The sequence below is a fragment of the Hemibagrus wyckioides genome, linkage group LG23 (genome assembly GCF_019097595.1).
Source record: "Hemibagrus wyckioides isolate EC202008001 linkage group LG23, SWU_Hwy_1.0, whole genome shotgun sequence".
NCBI lineage: Eukaryota > Metazoa > Chordata > Actinopteri > Siluriformes > Bagridae > Hemibagrus > Hemibagrus wyckioides.
In genome coordinates this window covers 9,973,885-9,999,844 of record NC_080732.1, presented here as the reverse complement: position 1 = coordinate 9,999,844, position 25,960 = coordinate 9,973,885, and the positions used below count along the sequence as shown (strand labels likewise).

Here is a 25,960-nt window from a genome sequence, read left to right as displayed (position 1 = left end):
AGCAACTATATAGTAGTATAAAAAAAATGGAATAAAAGTTCTTAAGTTTAAAGTTAAGATACTATTTAAAATTAATTTGTCTGTTTATCCCTAATGAGCAAGCCTGATGCAATGGTAGCAAAAGAAAATCTCCCTGAGATGATATGAGGAAGGAACCTTATGAGGAACCAGGCTTAGAAGGGAACCTATCCTCATTTGGGTGAAACATGTGGGTGACAACACAGATTTGAAACAGATGTGATACATATTTGCATGGGAGAAGGGCAATGAAAGCTGGAAAGAAAAAATAAAATGTGTAGTAATGGTAATAATAATTTACAAAAACTGTACAATACCATCTTTCAAGTTTTTGGGTTTATAATTTAGTATTATGTATTTGTTAATATTTTGCTAGTGCTGTGTGGTATTGGTTGTAAGAAATTAACTGTTGTGAAGTGAATCACTTTACAAACGTTTTATGGATGCTAAAAAAACACTGAAATAATTATCAGAAAACTGCTGAACTTTTAATATTTTTTGGTTTCAAATGTCAATCAGTCAGGGCAGTTTGGTTGATTGAATTTCCTATAATTATTATTCCTATAATTGATTTTTATATAGATCAAATTTGTAAAGTTTGTACATATGGTTACACTAAAATACATGCTATATTAGGTTGGAATCAGCCTTTGTACCTCTTAATGACAGAAATTCAAAATCAGTACAGTTTTACCTGACGCTGATGACTGCCTCTTGTAGCAGCATTTTAGCTATTTATAAATATTTTAAATTGAGGCATTGCTAAAGCATTGGTGTATATTCTATTAATTTTTCCTCTCTCTTGATTTGTTCATTCATACACGACTTAAACTGTTTCATTAATTAGAGGTGAGGGTGAAAAGCTTTCCTGTTGTAGAAAATGTTCATATGCAATTTTGTTTTAATGACTGTGTATTTGTCTCTGTAATGGGTGGCTCTGCAACATATGGTTTCTTTTGGCAAGTTGAGCACAGTAATAATTTGGACTATACACACTGTCCATATCTCACTGTAAAACACAACCACCATCACAACATTAAATAATCACTCTTGAAATTCAGGTAAACACTTCTGTGTTATATTCAATTCAATTCAATTCAGTTTATTTTGTATAGCGCCTTTTACAATGAACATTGTCTCAAAGCAGCTTTACAAAAGAAGAAAAACAGAGAAAGGGGAGGGGAAAAATAAATTAAATAAATAAATAAATAAATAAATAAATAAATAAATAAATAATATTTATATATATATTTATATTTATAATAAAATAAATAATAAATGATTAAATTTAATAATTAAACTATTTATTTATGCCCTGGTATAATATTAAATATTATAACAGGGCATGGTGAATTTTTAAATCTAATTGGTCAAATGACAGGTTTATAGTAATGCAATTTTATTATGTTATCACTTTTATAGTAATAGGTCATTCACACATGTAGTGGACATACCACAGAATAAATAAAATGAAAAAGTGTCTATGAGAAATTAAATTACAAGAAAAATGTACAAAAACAAATGAAAATGTCATTTATTAATAAATACAACAAAGTAATTTGCTGTGATATAAGAGGAATTCAACACTCAGTTCTGTCATAAGAAAATAAGCAACTCGTTAGGCTGCTTCACTTCACCCTATAGCTTACCCCAATGTTTTATTCCTTATTTGAACACTTATTTGACCATAGTCTCTCACCTTAACCATAATATCCATAGACTACAGACCAAGAGCTAATCACAGCAAACATTCCTGCTGTGTTTATAACTTCCAGCGAAAACCAAAGTCCTCTTAGACTTAGACCCAGCACTCCAGAAAGCCCAACAGCCCCTGAGAACAAACAAACAAAGATGACTGAAAGATGTCTGTTTTGTCTTATAATTGACAAAATTCATAATGTATCTGTTCTTTCACTTCTGTTTCTCTAGTGTTTAAATTGTATGTCAAAGTAATATGATAAAAGTATAAAACATTACTTAAGACATGAAATTTGAGCTTGTTCAGAATAGTGTGCCTGAGATCACACAGCTGCTCAGGATATGCTGGATGCTTTTAAAGTGTTCAAGCTTCTGGTTAAACAAGGTGAAAAGAAGATGGTTCTGTTATGGAATCAGTAGCAAATCTTACAACTGTATTTCAACATAGTTAGTTCTTAAAACATTTTTTTTCCATGTCAGTTTTTAGCTTTAAATTTTTACGTGCTATATTAGCAAATCTTTATATGCAGTATGACCAGTTTGCAGTATAAAGCAATTACTGCACAACCAACAATACATCTAAAAATAAAGTTGTGCTGATAGTCATGTATGCTGTGTGTCTTTTCCCATACCTTCTCTCATCTTTGTTGGTTCTTGTCAGCTCGAAGAGACCAACTGTGCCACCACAATGGCCTGATTGGTGCTCTGCCACCCGAGCATTCACCATGCCAGTGGACCACAAAGTCCTTTGATTCTTTTGTCACTTCTAGAAAGAAACCTAGAGAGAGTGGCAGCAAGAGGGCTTTAACTTTATAAACCAAAATAAGAAGTAGTTAGTTGTCAGATATAGTTTGTACATTTTGTGACTAATAAGTTAGTGAAAGTTAGTGAAACAGAGTAAAATCTGAAGAGTGAAGGGGGGTGTGAGCTTGTAAAATTGTAAAGGAATGTATTCTAAGGCTTGCAAGGTACAGGATTAGTGCCCTTTTCTCAAAACTCAAAGCAAAAAGGGTAACTAATCGTGAATATTGTCAGGAAATCATTGCAAGGCATAATGAAATTTATCTGTATATTTTGGACAGTATGACATGCATAATGTGCATAAGATAAGATAAGATAAGATAAGATAAGATAAGATAAGATAAGATAAGATAAGATAAGATAAGATAAGATAAGATAAGATAAGATAAGACAGAACTTTATAAATCTTAAAGGAAATTATTTTGCCAGAAACTGCTTTAGATTAGAAGAAAAATAAATATAAATTAAATATAAATGAAAAAATAAATGAAATAATAATCTGCATGTAAGGAATGTAATGTGCATTTAAGGGAAATTGATATCTATATAATCAAATATATTTTTGAACATGTATGAGACAGTAAAATGAGAGTTTGAGATAAAGAGGGCATTCTTCTCCTCTAGCCAGGCATTTAAATGATCAAATAGAGCAAATAGAGGGTAATATCACCAGACAGGAATAAAGTTCGTGTAAGCAGCACAAGCGGAAAGTAATTTACAGATAGCGTGTCATGGCCCAGCTTTATGCCTCAGATAAGGGTTCATTTCAGACATCTGCACTCCTGCCGCCCCTATTCTCACACACCTGTGATAACAGCTTGTGGAGCCTAATTGAAAATGTGGTTCAGAATGGATTTTCACTCTCCCCCTGTAACCCAGCACACACCCCACCCCCACCTCCTGTCTCTTTGCAACTCCTTTCACTTCATACACATTTCTTGTGCCCTGTCTCTGTGCTTCCCAGTTTATAGATGTTACTTTTGTGTGGGGAAAATGTTTAATAAATACAGAGGATAATGTGTGTGTGTATGAGAGAGGAGAGAGAGATTGGGAGTGAGGAGCATTGTTCACGGACGTGTCAGTGAAGTAGCAGGCATGTAATCAGTCTTATTAATGAAATCATTGATCACTTGAAGGAACTCATAATCAACTGTTTCTTCACTCTATATTTCGCTACTCTCTCTCTCTCTCTCTCTCTCTCTCACACACACACACACACACACATGCACACACACAAACACCATCATTTTCTCCACTTTGGTTAGTTCTTCCATTTGTTTTCTTTCTCTTTTTTATTCCCTTTCAGCTCTACCTGTCTACCTTTCTCATGTATAGTTTCCTCTGAAAATACTGGATGATGATGTCAGACTGATAAATCACATGTACATTGAAACACACATCTGTTGCTGTTTTCTTGTCTCCACACTTCTTTTCTTTCTAGAATTTGCCTTTTTCACCTTTTGTCCCCATTTTTCTTCCAAATGTCCTCAGCAACCCCAAACAATGCAGTGCAATTTTTCTAGCAACGTCAAGGTCACACTCATGTCCCTCCTCTGGAGCTCATTTCCTGGAGCAGTAGGGAGACAGGTATCAGGTTGGCACAGATCATAGCCTCTTTAGTGCCATGGAGCATGTATTTGATTAGGGTTCACTGGTTCACACTAGGGTTCACAGGTCTAGGGGCTCTCAGCGGGTCTGTCCCTGTCTAACACATACGTTCATATAAATCTAAAGGCCTCATAATGTCAGTTGAAAAAAGTCAAAAAAGTCAGTTGAACTAAACATCACATGCATTACATTTGGCTTGGTTACATATGCATTATTCAAATATTTTCAATATGGATAGAAAGATTCTCAGTACCTTGCCTTGCCTTTTGTTTGCATTATAATGTTTCCTACAAACATACCACTATCTGTCATACTGGACAACCTCACTTCTTCCAGTCTCAAACTCAACACTGTTGTACCCCAGGGATGTGCACTGTCCCCTCTCGTATATTCCCTCTTTACCCATGCCTCCAACAATTATCAACTTTTCAGATCACACCACGGTGATAGGCCTGATCAGAAGTAATGATGAGACGGCTTATAGGGAGGAAATTCAGCACCTAGTGGCTTGTTATGGGGACCATAACCTGGAACTTCAGACGTGCTGGGAATCAAACCCACACTCCCATCCACATCAACGGAGCTGCTGTCGAGCATGTACCCAGATTTAAGTTCCTTGGGGTCCACATCTCTGAGGACCTTACCTGGTCCTGGTCAAGAAGGAGCAACTGTGCTTAATTTTCTGAAAAAGGCCTACCTGCGCTCCACTATTTTGGTAAACTTTTTCCGCTCTACTATTGACAGCTATCCTTTTAGCAGGTGGTCAAAAGGTCAAAACTGTCCAACGAATCATTGGTACCTAGCTACCCACTGTTGACAGCATTTACACTGACTGCAGAGTGCAAAAGTTATCAAAGACACCTCTCACTCTAATCATGGACTATTTACTCTCCTTCCATCAGGAGCGCACTACTGGTGCTAAGTGCCCGCATGAGCATACTGAGGAATATCTTATTCCCCTCAGCTGTTTCCACACTGAAAAGCTGATCACACTGCACTGTTTACTTCTATTTACACTGTTTACTTACTTATTTTTTAACATACTGTATCCACTATGCATCGCTCGCCTTCTCTTTATATATATATAAAGACTTGCATTTTAATATATTTAATATATTTTTCCATGAATGTGTATTAAATTATTTCCAATAGTCTATTCTCTATATTTCATAGCTTTTCTCTTGGTTGTGCTGCTTCCAGTAGTGTATATTTATGATAAGAATATTTATTCAATCATATTTCAGCCAGTGGCTGACATCATGTGTTTCCAGGGTGAAAGAAATCTGCCTTAAGGCCTACAGAATCAATAGTGTAGGCGCCTGTAGCTTAAAATAAGTGGCAATGAAATTGTTACATTAACCGATCAGATTTTGAGTTGGCATAGTTTCTAGCAGGCATACATCCCGTCCTTTGATTGGATAATTGGAGTAGTCAGAGGCAGCGAACCGCACAAACTAAATAACTAAATCTTCCTCTCTCGCTGTATATATAGTATCTCACAAAAGTGAGTACACCCCTTACATTTTTTGTAAATATTTTATTATATCTTTTCATGTGACAACACTGAAGAAATGACACTCTGCTACAATGTAAAGTAGTGAGTGTACAGCCTGTATAACAGTGTAAATTTGTATAACTCAACACACAGCCATTAATGTTTAAACCGAACAAAAGTGAGTACACCCCTAAGTGGAAATGTCCAAATTCCATTTATTATTCCATTTTTATTTATTAGCCATTTACCCTCCCTGGTGTCATGTGACTCGTTAGTGTTACAAGGTCTCAGGTGTGAATGGGAAGCAGGTGTGTTACATTTGGTGTTATCGCTCTCACACTCTCTCTTACTGGTCACTGGAAGTTCAACATGGCACCTCATGGCAAAGAACTCTCTGAGGACCTGAAAAAAAGAATTGTTGCTCTACATAAAGATGGCCTAGGCTATAAGAAGATTGCCAAGACCCTGAAACTGAGCTGCAGCACGGTGGGTAAGACCATATAGCGGGTTTACAGGACAGGTTCTCAGAACAGGCCTTGCCATGGTCGACCAAAGAAGTTGAGTGCACGTGCTCAGCATCATATCTGGAGGTTGTCTTTGGGAAATAGACATATGAGTGCTGCCAGCATTGCTGCAGAGGTTGAAGGGGTGGGGGGTCAGCCTGTCAGTGCTCAGACCATACGCCGCACACTGCATCAAATTGGTCTGCATAGCTGTTGTCCCAGAAGGAAACCTCTACTAAGGATGATGCACAAGAAAGCCCACATACAGTTTGCTGAAGACAAGCAGACTAAGGACATGGATTACTGGAACCATGTCCTGTGGTCCGATGAGACCAAAATAAACTTATTTGGTTCAGATGGTGTCAGGCGTGTGTGGCGGCAACCAGGTGAGGAGTACAAAGACAAGTGTGTCTTGCCTACAGTCAAGCATGGTGGTGGGAGTGTCATGGTCTGGGCCTGCATGAGTGCTGCCGGCACTGGGGAGCTACAAGTCATTGAGGAAACCGTGAATGCCAACATGTACTGTGACATACTGAAGCAGAGCATGATCCCCTCCCTTTGGAGACTGGGCCGAAGGGCAGTATTCCAACATGATAACGACCACAAACACACCTCCAAGACAACCACTGCCTTGCTGTAGAAGCTGAGGGTAAAGGTGATGGACTGGCCAAGCATGTCTCCAGACCTAAACCCTATTGAGCATCTGTGGGGCATCCTCAAACGGAAGGTGGGGGAGCACAAGGTCTCTAACATCCACCAGGTCTGTGATGTCATCATGGAGGAGTGGATGAGGACTCCAGTGGCAACCTTTACATTGTAGCAGGGTGTCATTTCTTCAGTGTTGTCACATGAAAATATATAATAAAATATTTACAAAAATGTGAGGGGTGTACTCACTTTTGTGAGATACTATAACACCCCCATAGCTGTATATCTATTTGTAATTTATTTCACTATGCACTTCTGGTTAGATGCTAACTGCATTTCATTGGTTTTGTACATGTACGTTGCACAATGACAATAAAGTTAAATCTAATCTAATCTAATCTAATCTAATCTAATCTAATCTAATCTAATCTAATCTAAGTATTTAAAATAATAGTAGTCTGCAATTGTATTAGACTCTTGGAGAGTCATGCCAAAATGCTCAGCTATAACATGCAGCAGATGTTTTTGCCAGTAAATCTGGAGATGTCAATTCAGGGCTGCTCATCTCATGTAGAATCAGCAGCAGCTTGAGAACCTTGCAACTTTCTGGATAAAATCGAATCACTGATGTTCCTGAGACAACGCTCAGGGCTGTTGGCACCAGCCCACACCATTGTCACCTTCTCTCCCCATCCTACTAAGAATGTGGTTTTGTCTCCCAGCTCAACTGAAGAAATCAGAAATCCACCACGCTGCTCAGCTGAGGATTTCCTTACTTTCCAGAGAACATTGCCCCCCACTCTGAACTTAACAGGGATGGTGTTTTCTCCTTGAGATCTGCCAAGATCTCTTCCTTCTAGTTTCATGAGGATTATTGTTTTTGTTGCTTGTCTGGGACCTCACTGTGTTTATGTGTGTTCTCTCACTGCATGGAGAGATGAAGAAGAAAAAATCCAAAATTAATTGTTTATTCTAGCTTTGTCCATTTGGAGTCTGACATCACTGGCCTCTCCCTATGGGAAAAAAAAGCAGCTGAAGTGTCTTTTCCCTATGAAGAGAATTTACTATACTCAGATACAATGTAGTACAATGTACAATGTAGTGGCCATGCAGTGGCCATGTAGTGGCTGGGAATCCTGTCATTTAAATGATTTCAGACTTGAGGTCTTAATTATTTTTGGCTTATAGCTATATTTCTGAAGGTCATGAGTCAGTAAACGGGGCTGTATGTGTATGTTGTATCTGTAGTGAAATGACAAGCATTAACTTGGATTGATAGAGGGCCAAAACACCATCCATCTGAAGCCAAAATATTGCCTTTAGGTTTAATTCAGCACCCTCTGTAGATTTGCATCCAACCTCAGTCACTGCATAGACCTTGCAATAAATTGTTGGGTTCATATTCAAATGTGAATATATTAGACAAAGAAAACGGGTAGGAAACAAATTTACAATTTAGTGCTTATCTTTCTATTAAAAAGGTTTGATTAAAACTGTGTATACAGTACATGGTGTACAGACAGTACTGCATATTTCCTGGAAGTTTACTTCATACCGTTAAATCTAGTTTTGTTCTGTTCTGGTCTAAAGGGATGGATAGAGTATGACAGAGTTTGCACAAGTGGGTGGGAGGATGGAGGAGAGTGGTAGAAGTGTAATCTTTCTCCAGCTAATTGGCTGATCCTTCTTATTCTTCAGATATTAAACGTCTGAAGTTAAATTAGCCGGCTAGCTCTTGATAGCATTTATCATGTTTTTAGAGGAAAGAGTAGAGGCATAAGATGACTAGTGAGAGTTTCAGCCTGGGTGGTAACCATGTACCTTTGAAATGTTTATTTAGCCACCATTGTACTGGTTAATAGACTTAAAAGGCAACTTCTCTTTGTGTGTGTTTGATTGATTTGCATGTTCATAGAAGTGAATCTTAAAAGTAAATCAGTGAAGGTCAGTGTTTTACATTTTACATGGATGTTACAAAGTTCAGATAACAAGCAGAAGGACATTTTCCAGATTCCTGGCCATTTTTACCTGTAAAGGGTTTTAGAAAAGCAATACAGAACATAACAGTTATTGGTTTGGCTGTGTTTTTCTGACCTCCTGGTAATTTTGCACTATTCAGAGCACCCTAGACAGTATTGAATGAGAAATGATACATGCTAACAATCAGCCAGCAAAAACATAAGTGTGTAAAAGACAGTTAAAACACTGTTGTAATGGATGCCATTAGCTTTAAACTAAATAATATTTAAACAATAATCTCTAAGTAATATAATATTTCAGTAAAAGAATTCGGCAGCATTGTTGAAATTAATTGATCTGTTTTTGGCAGGAGAAAAAAATATATGATTGGTGTCAACTCTGAAATACATAAAGCACAAAGGAAAAGCTCCAAAATATACTCTGAAAGTACTTAGACTTAGCTAAATTGTTGGATCAAACTTCACAGAGAAGGAACATGTACCCATATCTGCTGTGCATTGCTTTAGGGACCATAAATATATCTCATTTCTATATCACAGAAAAGCTTCCCCTTATTAAGGAGCCTTATCTGGGTCAGTTCAATGGCTGCTAACACCAATCACATCCCATTATACCGTCTGATCAAGGCCCTAGGCAATTCGTCTAACAGGTTCTGATGGCAGTAGAGGTGCGATTCAAGTGACGACAGAGAATGCCAAACTCTGAATAGGCCAAATGCACCATTGTCCACCATCGGAGAGGCACTTTCATACAGGGTACACTCTTACACAATCATTTGCTCTTGATGGAACATGCCTGAGTTGTTGAGGTTGTTCTCAGAGAATGCTGTTCCTCAATCGCAGGGATAGTAGGTGGGGGTTGGAGGCAGGATGGCAAAGTCTTGCAGAGCTCTTAAGCCTTTTTACTGATGCTGATTTGAGGTGAATGGGAAAAGGAGAAAGAAGAGTTGCCTGAGCTTTCATATCCCCCAAGCCCCCCACTTTATGTTTCCATTAAAGATTCTGGGTACGAAGTCAGAGAAGATCCCTAAGGAGGCCTAGCATGAGAATGATTTACCAGTTGTCCTGTTTTCCAGAAAGTGTATTAACCTGTTCATGTGTGTTTTCACCAAATATTTTATTTAAATATTCCCATATGTAACCATATGAATACTTTTGGCCTCACGATAACCACCCAATACATAACATTCACTGTTTGATTAATGTAATACAATAAAATATCTTGTTAATGAATATTTTATTTAAACAACAACAACATTGAGGAGGTTTTCTTACCCACTCTCTGTACATTTGAATGTGTTACTGTTGCACAAGAAATTCGCTAACAATGAAAATATCTTTCACCATTTGTAATTTTATTTTAACAGTTACTGCTTGCTCAGCCTAATATTAATGCACAACCTATAGGGTTTCATTCTTGTAAGTACTGTACTAATTGTATTACTTGTATGTTAGTGGTAGCTTCACAGATTTTCTTTTATCCAGTGTAAAATATATTAGGAATAATCATCGATTGTTCTTTTCAACAGTGGGGGCAGTGTTGAAAAGCCTAATGAAGTAAATGAAATGAAATAGATTCATTTTCTGAATTATTTTTGTGGATATGACACAAACGTGTTAGTAATTAATATTTATATTAACTAAGAAGTGATAGAAAAGTCTGCATAATCACAGTTAATCCTTTGCTCTTTTCTGGCTCCCATGGCCTTTTAGTATTTGGTGGAGATTCCTGGCAACCCCCTAAATCCCCCTTATTTATAAATAATCATGTGTGTTCCTCTGAGTTTGATGTAGGTGCCAGGTTTCTGAAACAGGTATTGCTAAGCCTCTTGTAAATTGGCTCCATTAAAGTGCTGCCAACTGTAGGCCTTGCAGTATTTTCCCTGTATTGTTGTCAGTGTAAGTCAATTTGCTAAATAAATGGGAGGAAAAAATGAGGGGAAAAAAGTAGAGAAAAATGAGAAATGCTTTGAGAATGTCCAATTTTGGGTTTTATGTGACTATTTCTTCTGTTTTTGTCTGTTGTTTCTTTCTGCCGAAGTGAAGGTCTAGTGTGAATTTTCCCAATAACTGTCTTTTTAATCTGCAGTGGATACTATCACTGAATGAAAACACAAAATGTGTTGCTAGGAATATGATGCATAAATATGATGCTCCAGTACACATAAGGCTGTATGTACATGTATGTATGACTGTTAAAGGCAAGATATAGAGTGTTTCACAATGATGGACAATCAGACAATCAATTTTAAAAAGATGGACACTAATGGGCTGAGGATGGTACCCACTCCGCTTTGTGAGCCCTGAATACAAATTTGTTAAGTTCCTGATTGTTCTGTAATAGCCTTAATGAAAATTATTTCTTGTTAAGGCTCTTGTGGCATTTAGCAATTTTGAAGTGATTTGAGGCCTTTTTACAATTCAGACTATACAATACAGAGGATACCTGGGTACTTGTGTTTAACAAGGGGGTTGGCAGGAGGGAAAATACAGAGGTGTAGATGAGGAGAGGTTATGAGGGGAAAAGAAAAGAAGGGAGTAGTAATGAGGGTGGATTGTCAGAGAAAAATATAGAGAGCCTGATAGGAAAAAAGAGAGAAAGAAAGTGAGGGATAGAGGAAGAGAGGTTGGACAGAGGTACAGAGAGCTGGTGAAACACTAGAGCCAGAACAGGAGCCTGTGATCACAGCTGCAGAGAGTACAATTACCTCCTTTTCAAATCCTTCAGTGACACTGCGGGAGGAAGGAGGACTTTGAAGCTTGAAAGGCAGGAGCTTGCTTTCAAGCCTCAAATGCGAGCAGGAAAGGCCTCTGAAATTTGTTCAGGCCTCCCTATCCACCATTAGCTTGTTTCTTCCTCTGGCCTCCGGGCATTTAAGCGCTTTTTGAAAAGATGTTAAGAAATTCAATCACCATAGAGAGAGAGAGAGAGAGAGAGAGAGAGAATACTACTTCTCTTTCTCTATTTCTCTATGTTTTGCTTTATCTTTACTTCCACTCAGTCCACAGAGAGCAGTCCTGTAGGACTGAGAGAAATGGATGGGATACACAAACAGGGCACAAAGTTTGAGATTAAGAGGAATGAAAGAGTGAAAACAGATCAGTTTATGCTAATGGCTATGCAGGGCCCCTTAATTTATCCTCTGACATGTCCAGTCATAGAATAATCAACTGTGCATCAGCATCAGAGATATTATATTATTATTATTATTATATTATTATTATATATATTACTGTACTGGAGAGATTCAGATGGTGTTCAGAGATACGCAATAGAGCTGAAGATTTTGATTAAAAATTATTTTGATTTAGCAAGGAAGATAGAGATTTGCTGTAATGCTTGTAGTGGAACACACAAAGATTCTGGTTTCTCATAGATTTAGATTTGTTTCATGCATTTTTTAGAGAGCAGGAGAAATTATCTCAGTAGATGATATTTATTCAGGTATATAGCTCTTTCTATGTAGACTTTACTCTTATTGCTTTTTCAACATGCTATATTTAACGAAATAGCATGATACATAATGGACTGAGATTTAAGGACAAGGTCACAAACTAAAATATTAAAAGGAAGAATGTAAATGATATCAGAGTAGCCATTATAGAGAACACAAATAGTTTTAATAGATGTGTAAAAAAGTTTTTTCCCTCTGGATTAAAGCTTCAGGGGAAAGTTTCAGGAAAGATTAGGAATCCCTCTCAGTCTGCCCACTCATTATTAACACAGCATTCAACACATCACTGTGGCACAATGCTTATTTTGAGTTTTTTGTATGGGAGGGGCTGGATATGGGTGAGAGAGTGAGCTTTGGTATTTTTCAACCCGGTTATGACATAGTAAATTCAAATCTAGTTAAGTACAGGCCCAGCATGCATGGTGGGAATTCAGTCATTTGACTCAATATATTGAAGGTTGTTCTGTGAAAGTTGTGAATGGGTGAGGTACCTCCTCTAGCCAGTGACACCACTTTTCAAATGCCAGGTTCACAGTGAGTAGTTTCCCATTACAGATGCCATAATTTTCATGGTCTGGGGACAACTTATGCCACTTGGTGAAGCTTTATTTTTTTTCTCTAAATCACCATGATAGGATGACCCCACCCCTTCATTGCCATAATTTCTGCATCTTCTAATGGAAGTACCCACCATGTCACAAAGCAAAAGTCATCTTAACCGGTTTCATGAACATAATAACCACATTCAGTGTTCTTCATGGGCCTCCACAGTCACCATATCTGAACACTTTTGGAATATAGTAGAACAGGAGATCTGCGGCATGACACTTAAAAATGTGCAGGAATTGCCATCATATGTAAAATGGACCAGAATCTTAAAGGAATGCTTCGAACATGTTGTTAATTCCGTACCCCAAATAATTGCAGCTGTTTTAGGAGCAACAAGAGGCTCTACACAGTATTATTATAGTGTTCCTAATATATTGCTCAGTGAGTTTATATGAAAAACATAATAAACTCTCAGTTTCTTAGGTCTTTTTTGAGCATATAAAGTCCTGCAATTGTTGTTGTATCAGAAAAGTACATGTATGGAATGGTCACTACAGACTGGGCACCAGTGCTCACTGCAGGCTTAAGCTAGATAGTGGGAGTCAGACTTTTTCTCAAAAAACAGAAAACAATGGTCTCCTCTTCATGTTTGACTAAATATGCTCAACAGTTTAATAATATCATATAATTAGGTCCATCATACAGTTTTTTGTAATCAGTAAAACAGATTCAAATATTTATCTCACTGAGCCAAAACCTGCCTAGTGAGTATTATCTGAATAATTATTCAGTAAATGCTGAAATAAAAGATTTTTCATATTTAAGAATGTCTTATAATAACACACAAGTTAACATTTGCTAGAATACTTTATATAGCAGTATTCAATGATGTGGCTGGTTGGAGCTGACAGTAAGTGTATAATTCCTGTCAATATGTACATGCACCATTCAGATCAGCAATATATGAAATTCTCAAAAAAAAAAAAACCTAATCTGCTACTATCCACAGCAATCATGTGTATCTCCAGGCTGTCCATGTGGAGCCATACTCAACAACAGTGACCGACCTTTGAGAGACTCCAACCAGAAGTAGGGCAATGTATTGAGATAGAGAGCAGGTCTAAGTGAATGTGTGCAATGGAAAGATAGAGAAAGAAGAAGAGTGAGGGAGAGAGAGAAAGAAGGATGGTGTTAGCTTGTGGGTGTTTGGAATGCGGGGAAAAAGAACCTTAGCTACTCTTTCCACAGAATTTTGTGTCTTTGAAAAAAATGAGGGAGCAGTCAGACAGAGAGAAGGAAATAGGAAGAGAAATGCCGGGAAATCCTCATATCCCTGCTGCTGGGATGTTTGCCTGTTTTATTTCTCAGGCATGTGTGTGTGTATGTGTATATGTGTATGTGTGTCTGTGTGTGTGTGTGTGTGTCTGACTCTCTTCTGTCAAGCTTCACATGATACTCCTAAGACACTAGTGATCCTGAACTGTTCTGCTCCCCAGACCAGCCTGAGCCATCTTGATACCCTACTTCTGGCTGGAGTTATTGTCACTTGGAGGTTGCCTTTTGCTGCTGGGGCTAGCCTTGTATGGACAGCCTAGAGATACATGAGACTGCTGTGGATAGTACCACTTAGAAACTGTGAAAATGACTTTGGACAATTTTTCACACGTCTCCATAAGTGAACAGTTCAAAAGTCAAAAGAACCTTACCAAAATAGACAAGAGCTTCAGTTAATGTTCATATTAAACATCACAATGTGGGGAAAATGTGATCCTTGTGACTTCAACCATGCAATGATTGTTAGAACCAGATGGACGGAATGTTTGCACAAAAACTTTGTGTCACCTTTTTGATTTAAGTTAAAATTTAGAATGCAAATTCATCTCTGTTATTTACTTTTTCTCTTTCTCTGCTGCTAATAGAAGATGAGAGCTCTAGCTCTCACTACCATCGGGATAGGCGCAATGTGATTAGCGCTCAATTACCAGTTCCAGGCCAGGCTTCAGTGACTGATAAGATGAGTGATGAGCCATGCACCTCCACAGAAGAGCGTCCCTTGCTGGTGAAGAAGGAGTTGCAGACCTCCCTGCCCTACTTCCCTGAACACGCACTTCCTTACCGGGGCACATTGTTTGCAATGGACCCTCGAAGCGGCTATCTGGATCCTCACTATAGTAAGTGATATGCTGACATGATAGTAGTGTAGAAGTTGCTGAAATGATCATTGGTTTGAATGCTGCCAAAACTATACTTCCATTTACATTTTACACAGTAACACTGACTGCAAAACTAAATATTTTTGTGATGCAGTGCCATCAGTATACACTCAGCTATGCAGATCATATTATTTTTATTTTTAGTAATGAGTGTCCACATTAATTGAAACTAGAAAGCTGTATTAAGTGATACCTCTCCCACCACTAGCAAAGCTGTGCTGTTCTATAGAAATATATAGGGAAAGTTCTATAGGGAAGAAGAATGAAATACCAGAGATTTTAATTAGTGGTGAACCAATATGGGTTTTGTAGTGACTGAGCCATAACATTAAAATCACTGACAGCTGAAATGAATAATATTGATTATTTCATTACAGTTGAACCAGTCAAGGGGTGGGATATATTAAGCAGCAAGTCAGTTCTCAAAGTTGATGGAAGCAGGAAATATGGGCAAACCTAAGGTTCTGAGCAACTTGACAAGGGCCAAATTTTGATGGGCTACACAACAAAACTAGAGGCTCTACACAAAAGACCATATGAAAGACCTGGTGCCTCTGAATTGGCATGGAAATAAGGCAAGTTGGAGGCACCTAAACATTGTTGTAGTAGACTTCATGACAAGAGGAAGCACAAAGCAGAGATTTGTAACACATGACCTTAGAAAAAAAATTATACAAATACTGTACCAGTACCACACACATGCACAATGTATGAATTGCAAATTTCAAACATTGCTATATTTTTCTCCTACACAACAGAAATCAAAGCAAACTGTAAGTGACTTGATTATGGCAGCCTTTGTGGTGCAAATGCTGCACAAGCAGAATATTTTGATGACGGCTGTGGCAGAGCAGCCAGTATTATACAGCTATAATCCACTGTGAGTGTGCAAAGCATTGTGATTTGATTTTAGTTTTGAATCATATTTTCTCACTAAATGACTAAATACAGGGCAGAGTAAACAGTATTATTTGTATAAAAATACAATTAAGTGAGTTAAATTAATTAAGCTCTTTACGAGCTCTGAATTCTACCATGTGTTCTCCGTGAACTTTTATGCCAGGATTTCTCTGAAGGATTTCATTGCGTTTGAAGGCATTAAGTGATTAACAGGCAGAAAATAGTGATGCTTGAGCACTTTTATGAATAAGCCATGCCTGCATACTGATTGGCAGATACAAGTTACTTAAAAATATCAGCCTAGGTAATTGAGTTTGTCAGTTGTCAGGAGCTATTGGGACAGTTCCCTGCCAGACCACCAGAGGGGGTATTGGCAGGCGTTCCACCATAGTCTGCTTTTTGTTGTTTTGCTTTCCCACTGTCACCTGCTCCCCATTTACCCTAATGTTTTGTCCTATATATACCATCCCTTTGTATCTGCCGTTGTAAGTCATTGTGTTGTATACATGTGATATGGTGTGCCACTATTATGTTCATCCAGGTACCCATGTAATTGTCATGTCTTTGTTACTCAGGTTTCATTTCTTTTGTATCACATCCAAGGCTTGTTTTCATGTCAGTTTGTTTTGTTAATAAAACAGTGCCAGCTTTTTATCCTGAGTATGGGCCTGATTCTCTGTAATGTGGGCAATTGAGACTACTGCAGAGATCTGGGTTTGAATCCCTGCTTCAGGTGGCATCTCCTCTCTGTTACATCAGTATTATAGAAGTGCAGGTAATGTGTCTCATTTATCAGACTGGACATTAGTTTATTCAAGTCATAATTATTCAAAAGTTGATATTCATGAAAATCCCATCATTTCAGAAAAACATGCCTTACTCATGCTCTAGAGTGTGTGTAAATTTGTGATTAAGAAATGATTTATTGCACAATTTAATGCACCTTTATATATGGACTATGCAGTCAAGTTCAAATAACATAGACATACAAATTTAATACAACTTTTAACTTTAATTAATGAATTTTAAAGAAAATTTAGATTTAAAAAAAAATAAAGATTCATTTGTAATTCAATTAATAATGCCACCATGTAAATGGTAGAAGCATTCAGTCAGTGTCTAAGATGGTTCTGTTTGCTCAGGCATCTTCCTTTAATGCTGCGCTACACTATATTTGGTAACTCTTAATGGATACAGCATTAATTTGGCTCCAGATTCTGGCCATTCAGGTGATGTTAATCTGTTAGACAATAGATTTTTTTGAGATTACTAAATATCTACTCTATTTTGATAAAGAGCATTATGACATATTGTGATGATATCAGTGTTATATATTATATTATATATTATATATATAATTTATATATATATATATATATATATATATATATATATATATATATATATATATATATATATATATATATATTAATATATATATTAATGAAGGGGTGTAACCATCAATGAGTTTCCTTTCAGATATGCAAGAGACATTCCTGTCAGATTTGCTAATTGATTTTGTGTAAGGATGTCAGAGTTCCTGGAATAAACTTGTTTTTGCTGTATTTCTCATAACAGTAGGTGTAGTAGCAAACTATTGACTGATGCTTATATGCACTTCCCCTTGCAAGGACAAAATCTAAATTTACACGTTCTTTTGGACCTGACTAATTGGCCCTTCTTTCTGTCCCTTTCTCTCTTTTTTTTCTGCCTGAACAGAGGCCTGTATGGGGGAAATAGTTACTCTATTCCCTAATTCTCTCATTAGAGGCTGAGAGTTAGCACACAATTCCACCACAACCTCATCAGCACTCTGATCAAAGGCATGCAGGGATGGGAGCCATCAGCCTCTCTTTTAGTCTCTATTCCTCTTACTTTTTTTTTTTTTTTTACTCACTTGTTTTTTCTTTTCTTAGATGCTTGTTAGAAAGTATTAGTGCTCAAAAGAAAAGAGAATTCAAGAAAAAAAGAAAGATGTGCTTGTGCCCTTTAAGAGGTTAATTTGTCTGAACAGCTTTTGTCTGTCCTACAGACTGGAATTCAATGTAATGGCTTGTTTGTTTGGTTAAACTGGCCTCAAGTTGGTCTTGAACGAATAGTACACTGTGCTTAATGACTCTTACTTTCGCTCTTTCAAACTTTCACTCCATGTCTCAGGGCATTAACTTTGTCTCTCATTAGCCAGTTCATTAGCTTAGCTTTTATTTTTTTGTGCTCCACTAGCACTGATCTTGACTTATCTGAATGTAGGAAGGTTAAACTACAACTGGAACAATCAGACTTCTTATGGCATCAATGACTAATAGTGGCCTGTTTAACTCAGCAAAGCTGTCACCTTTCATAAAGCCTGTCTGGAGGTGATATGAAAGCAGGTTTGTAGGAGAGCTATGCATGTTTACAAAAAAAATTAAGGGAGTAATCTGAAGTACAGGCAAAAAAGGCTGAGGAAAGGGAAAGGGAAAGGCTAAGGAAAGAGGGAGTGAAAGGCAGAGAGTGAAAATAGAAGAATTCCACTTGGCTTAACACAAATTAAGAGGGAAGTAAGGGTGTCAAGCTTCTGGAGGCACAGAGGTCAATGCTTGTATGGAAAAGTCACTTTTTTAAAAAAAAAGGAGAATGAGAAGTCAAAGGGGAACTCTCTCTGATATATCTCCATTTTTTCCACATGAAGGACCTAAGATCAGCACTAAAATGAACTGGACAGAATAGGGAAGCATGCTCTTATAACAGTAGCTTGATTGAGCTTCATACAAATTAGGTTATAAATTTGGAAACAACTATCCTTATCCCCAGTACATTATTTATTCAGAACATGGACAGGACATTGTTTACCCCTTTTTTCTTCTACCATTGTTTATTCCTTTTTCCTTTATTAACACATCTGTTACTTTTACTCTTTTGCTATGGAGTTAACTAATTAGAATAAATTAATTGATGTGTTTGGTAGGGTGTGTGAGTGTCACAGTCTTCTTTCTGGCAGAGCTTCATAAGCCTGCCTAACTAATCATAGACTTTCCTTCCATAAACTTTAATGACTGAAAAATAATAACTCTTAAACTTCAGCAGAACTGAGCCATGACACCTGTTTCTCTACAGCACCAAAATATTTTGCACTGCTTTTCCTTTTTATAAATTTTCCAGGCTGTAAATGTGTTTCTGGTTTATGCTTATTAGTCTGTGTGTGATGGAGAGCAGCGTGTAGTTCTTTTTGCTGTGTAGGCAGTAGTATAGGTGAGGAGTGACAAGGCATGTAAAGTGTGATTAGCAGAGCCTTATGCATCCAAACAAGCCTCCACCTACTGCCCACACACCTTTCTGCTGTCTGATAAGAAAGCAAAAGTTGCATAAACAGAAAAGGGGAGAGAGCAATAATGTTGACAGAGAAAGGGTCTTGAACCTTTTGCCTTCACACTTTTATATATTATATATTATTATATATTTTATATATTTACACCTTTAATAGCATCCAGCATAGCATCCCTCACGCCAAGCACTGTATAGGACAAATAGCCCTCCTTTGTACATTAGTGGAATCACTTTTCAGTTTTGTATCTTTCACAAAAATTCATGGAAAAAGAATTTCCATATAACTCTGGAATTACCAAATGTCAAAATACAAAATATGACATATTTTGAGTAAAGAAAGTAAATATGAGTAAAGAACAAGAGAGAGTTGTGATTTGAGATTAATGCTGTGATTTTGTACAGTGTGTTATTATATCATTATATATTCATATATTATTATATATTATATAATTATAACATTATATTGTAAGCTGATTAGAACATGCAACATCACCTGAATGCTGGGGAGTGAGATACTAATCTCCTTGCACCAACTCTATTAATTTAACAACAAATAATCAAATGTTTGGCTTTTATATGAATCTTAAACCAGCAAGGGAAGTTTTTTTTAAATGAGAAAAACTGGACATATATGCGATTAAATTACTAATGTTAAGCTGTATAACTTGTTTAACAAACTTTGAATGTTGTTGATCTTTCGGCTGCTCCCTATGTGTGTGAGGGGTCACTTGGCACAGGTTTTATGCCAGATGCCCTTCCTGACGCAACTCTGCCATTTTATCCAGGCTTGGGACCAGCACTGCCTCAAGTGACTGGGGTTTAGGCACTAGCTGGGAATCAAACCTGGGCCTTCCGTATGGTAGGCAAGAAACCTACCACTGAGCCACCGGTGCCCTGTTTAACAAACTTTGAATATTGAAGCTATTTATGTCCCTTGCTGCTCACAAACACCTTTTTTAAAATCTTCTTTTTGGAAAAACACAAAGCCAAGTTGCAGGAAAGGATTTTGTTTTAACTCAGATTAACTTACAGTTTTAGGCATCGTATCTTGACATATTGTCTGCACTTGTGAACTTGGTGGAGTATGTCTCTGTTGGACTAGATGAAGGTAACAGTGGAAGACTGAAGGATGAATTTAGACTGATGTGTGATATGGCATGAAAATGTGACATGAAGAGTAGTGAAATGACTGTACAATAAAGAGGTACACTTTGTCCATTTCTCTTTCAGCAAAATCCTTTCTTGAGCAATGACGTCTTCTTAACAACTTATCCACAGCATGGCTAGTTTGTGTCTTTACCACGTGCCTTCGGCATGGCTATTCTACATCTTATACACATGCCCCCAGCATGGCTATCCCTTTAGCTACAAAAAATGACGTCATTAAGAACATCTACAGTATAAAACAAATATAAACCAAGGAAATATTTACATTAAACAACTAATAAACAGAAACAACTCTAATGATACATTTACACAATAAAAATGAAGTATGACTCTTACATTCATGTTAGATGATTTTTCTGTGTCTTGGTATCATGAAGAGATGCAGGTCTTACCAATTTCTGAAAGAGAAAAATGCTTTCATCAAAAAAGAAAAACATAAGTATGATTAGTATTTACACTCCAGAGTGATGTGGAGCATGTTTAGCTAGCTAAGCTTAATATGTGCCTTTTTGTATATCTTTCCTATGTGTAACATGCTGATGCAGAAATGGATTGTAAAAGACAAAGTATTTCAGGGCTATAAGTGATGCCTTGTCTTAAACCACTGAGATGAGATGATTGAGATGAGTTACTCATATTAAGATGTATAATTCTTTCCTTGTAGTCACCTGATTCTTAATAAAACAAACATTTTTAAATATTCCTACAAACATTTGCATCTTGTTCTACTGCCATGCTGACAGGCAAAGCCAACCAAAAAACACTATCTTTTTTAAATATCTATCTATCTATCTATCTATCTATCTATCTATCTATCTATCTATCTATCTATCTATCTATCTATCTATCTATCTATCTATCTCTCTCTCTCTCTCTCTCTCTCTCTCTATATATATATATATATATATATATATATAAATATTTTAAATATATTTTAAATATTTTTTTAAAAATAGTCCTAGATCTTCCTCTAAAGCAAACAAAACATTATACATGTAGCAATCAAATTTGTTTTTAATGACTTCAATATATAACAGACAGTGGCAAAAAGTGGAAAAACCATTATATTTTTGCTTATCCTCTTCCATGTGACTTCTCAACACTGTGTTACTATTGACAATTGGTGTCAGGGAGAGAACATGTTATTCATTTCAGGTCTCTACGTGTTTGTTTCCATGAATCAAGCATATCATCTCAGCTGGTAAGGTTCATATCCTTGTCCTTGGAGTCTCCACTCAGGACTTTGCTGAAGTCAGTTGTGTTCCTGGTGGTAGGGGACATGAGAGTAAACAGTAATTATAATGTTTTCCATTTTTGTATGGGTCTGGGCTCAATAACAAGAGGTACATCCCTGGCCAATGTACTTAGCACAGGAGAAAAGACCACAGGAGACTCACAGTGAGAAAGAAAGACAGAAAGAGGGGCAGGGAGGAATGGGGGTGTAACAAAGCAGAAAAAGAAGAGAGACATAAAAGAGAAGGAGCTGAAGGAGGTCAGGCCCATCACATGCTTAGTGCTGCCTTCAAAGATGGCTGGGACAGGTGGCAGCTCCAGACAATCTCACTCTGCAGAGCAGCATCCTCTCAGGAGGAGATAAGGGATCCCTTCGTCCACCCCCTTCCCCCAGCCATGCTGTGTCTCCTCTGTCTCTCCTGCTCAGTGCTGTGCTGTACTGACTCCTTTGAAGTGTGTGGAGTGAGAGCTTGGCTGGGTTTGAGACTCAGGCAAGAGTTCTGTGCTCTCTGAGGTACCTGCCGCTCTCTGTACTCATTATGGCAGTAGGACTGGATTAATCAGCTTTAAGCTTCACGCACGCACACACACACACACACACACACACACACACATATGTATACACACATCCTGAATGCACACTACCTCTTAATCCACAAATACACACACCTGTCTGAGCAAATCACTTGGGTAGCAGAGAAAAAGATTTTCTGTTGTGGGTCTCAGATTGAGGTTTTTGCTGTCTGTTGCTGCTGTGTTCACTCTCTCATTCATAATTGGTTAAGCTCTTGCTTCTCTCCCTTTTTGCCCTCTTCTAGAAGTCTCAATTTCCTAATGGCACCCCGGCTAAGTCTACTTGTAAGAATGTTATAGGTTGTTTAGGATTTTGTTTCGTAAAACAATGTAAAGGGATAACAACCCCTGCTTGATTGTGAAAATTGAAAATAAAGGTATATGAAAGGGGTAACAGTGAGGATGAAGAAGAAAGTCATTCAAAACAATCACTGATCTGCTCACATGACACAACATTAAAAACCTCAGAATTGCTGACGTGTTCACACTACAACAATTTAATCGCTTGCAGTTAGTGCTTTGTTTGTTGTAGTGGTGTGCACACTACATGATCATTCACACACACTACATGAGACACACACAGTTCACAAACTTTCATCTGGAGTGAAGTAAGAAACAACAGTAAACTTACATTTTGTATATAAAACTTAATGACCATCATGAAACCATCACAACAGTATTCAGCTGTGCAACATACTTGCAAACGGGTTTTCTAATGACATATTAGCATTTTATATGAACCTTGATTACCAATATAACAACATGTTATTGGAAAACAGAAGTGAAATTAACCCTCTTTTCACCTATATAAATATTGAATTAAAAATCACAAGTTTCTGTTATTTCATTTGGAAAAAAGTGTCTCTTTGTTTCAAAATGAAGTGATCCCAATATATACACAGGCAGTATATAACACACTTTATTAGAAACACCTATATACCTACTCATTCATGCAGTTACCTAATCAACCAATCATACATCAGCACTGCATTACATAAAATCATAGAAATGTTTCATCACAGGATAAAATAGAGCAGTCAGAATAACTTTGTATTAATTTGCATTGACAGTTCCCGTTCAGTGGACAAGTGGATACCGATGTCCAGCATCTCCGGCAGCACTGTTATCTTTACTCCCCCTATTTGTACATTACTCTGCAGTAATAAATTCAAAAGAGAGTCACAGAGTGTTTAAACCTACACTGAAAAAAAAACTTAATTGAATTTATATCATTTAAATGTGTATATTGGTTCCACTTTATTGAACTGAGCACATTATCACAAATAGTTTTTGCACATCCAACATGATTTAATCGCATATTTTAAAAGTCCTGAATAAAATTGAACACAAGCTCACAAAAGCTGAGAATCAAACCCATAATGTCAATGTATTGCAACAGACATATTACAGATGCACTAATTCTACCATGAATTTAATACTATAGTTATAGTTCTGATCTGTGCCAACATCCTCCTTTAATTAAGAAACTTAGTGTAAGCAATGAAATCACTTTTTTTTTGAGAAACTTCATACTTTTTTGTAAACTGTATATATTATAATATTTTTTAATGTGACCGACCACATAATCCTTTTTTACTATATGAAACCTGTATATTTTAAATGGAATACATCTCTATTCCCAATTATGTATCTAATTCTACCACCAAATTTAATTCGATTAATCCCTAATACGTTATCATTTGACCATGATTGCCATTAACAATTTTCAAATATCTGTCCTGTCAAATGTTTATCAAATGTTTATCATGTCACTTGATCTAAAATAGGTAAAAGAGTTAAGTGAGACAATTTCAGAGAGAACAAAGAAAATGAGGGGCAAGAGCGAGACACTGATAATTAAGTGAAACAGATGGCTTGGATTAGGTAAAGGTCTTAATTTGCCCTGAGGTGTTGACCCCTGTCTGCTTTGGTGACCTGGCTATAATTAAACTGATTGCTTTGATACTGAGTCACCTCCCATTACTCCAACCCTTCATTGTCTTTCTCTTTCAATCTCAGTCAATATATTAAGTTTCATTTATTTCCAGAGCAACTGAGGCTTTTTTTTCAGGTTAGATTCTGGTATAGTTTACATATTTATAATATTAATATAAATAAGTAGATTACTTATATTAATATTTTGATTAATATTACATAACAAACAAATACTACAGCCCGAACAAAAGAGTAGAAACCTATTTAAATGTCTGGTACTATGTATAGATTAATTATAGGATGGAATAAATAATTTGTTTAATTGAACGAAACACACAAAATTGAAGTGTAAGTGCCATGGAGGAGAGACCAATGTGTGTTTACATGCAGGAACAGCTGGAGCCTTGATTTTCTGCAAACACTGTTTTAACAGTGTTTTACCTGTATCTTTTGCTGTGATTTGGCTCTTTGGTTCCTCAGTCATCAGCTCAGTTGAGATTTAATAGTGAGATCATGAAAAAGGAGATCAGTGGTATAATAAAATCTGGCAGTGTGCATACCACACACACACACACACACACACAGTTTTTTAAAATCATGTTGTGTGTGAATAACCCACGTGCTGTTTTTTTCTGTTTCTTACCCTTTTCTGTGCTGAATTCTAATTTCTTTTCTTATTTATTTATTTATTTATTTATTTATTTATTTATTTATTTATTTATTAACTTTTTTCTGTCTGCCATACAAGAAAATGAATGCAGATCATCTTATTTGAGACTTAAGTAGTGCTGTGCCCTTTCAGTTGCACTGTCACTATTTAAATCAGTGCAAAAAGAAAATGAGATCTGTTCTAACTACCGCTGAAAAGTTGTGCTAAAAAACTTGCATTGATTTTCTACTTCTCAATTAGATTCTGATTTATTGGTGAGAATACAATTAATCCTTAGTCTGAGGAATCCCAAAAGAACATCATTAATGAAACTTTATAACAGAGACATTCATATTTCAGGGCATGATGTTATTAACTGCTTGGGGCTGTAGCTCCCTCTTTATAATCATGATCATACCCTGCCTTTCCTTCCTCCAAAATAAACACAGTTTGTGTTATTAGAAAGTAATAGTCTGGTCAATGTTTGCCTTTAATTGCCCCATCATTAAAACTCATTTGTAAACCATCTTAATGAGCATCATTTAAAATAATGACAGGGAAATATTAAAACTTCTTGAATATAAAGGTCTGGGTTTAAAAAAAGTGAAAAGAGAAAGTGAAAAGTGCAAAACTGTTGACAACAATAGAGATAAACACGATTAAAAATAAGTTTGGAAATGTCACATCCACGCTGTGCTGGCTGGATAAAATTGTCAAAAATGTTTGGATGTAAGTGTCCTCAGAGGTTTATGTACCATCACTTGAGGCCAAATGACAATGCTTTTGTTCTGAAATTCCAGACAGTAACCTGAGCTCTAGTTTGAACCAGGGACTTCGGAGCAACAGCACCACTTGCTGCTTGCATAAATTCCTTTTACTGAGTGCTCTTATTGCTCTTATATCTTTCCTTTGACTCTCAATGGATATGAGACATTGTTTAACCTGGGGAGGAAACTGTGTAGTGAGTATAGCATAGTTAGTCCTGACATGTGTGCTAAATTCCTCCCATACCTCTTGCAGCTGTTTGTGAATGCTCTAAGCAGGAACAAATAAAAGAGCAAGCCTCAGAGCTGGACAATGTACTCCTTTATTGAGTAGAGCCTAAGCATATCATCCCCTCTGGAGAACGCTCAGATGAATGGCTGGATCAAACACTTTTTCTCTTCATTCTTTTGTCATCTTATTTCTTTATTTTTATTTTCCACATTTTTGTCCCCCATGCAGACAGAT

The 25,960-nt window shown here is 36.8% G+C and overlaps 1 protein-coding gene across 3 annotated transcripts in view; it reads left to right on the top strand.

Moving 5' to 3' along the window:
- Positions 1–25,960, top strand: part of gli3 (GLI family zinc finger 3) — a 145,276-nt gene that overhangs the window by 21,712 nt on the left and 97,604 nt on the right. For 2 of the 3 annotated variants that reach the window (XM_058376353.1, XM_058376352.1), the window contains exon 3: positions 14,674–14,925. In XM_058376353.1, coding sequence (XP_058232336.1) covers positions 14,674–14,925 — 252 coding nt within the window. Of the gene's footprint in view, positions 1–14,673; positions 14,926–25,960 lie in introns of those variants that run through there. The other variant, XM_058376354.1, reaches the window with a different exon arrangement.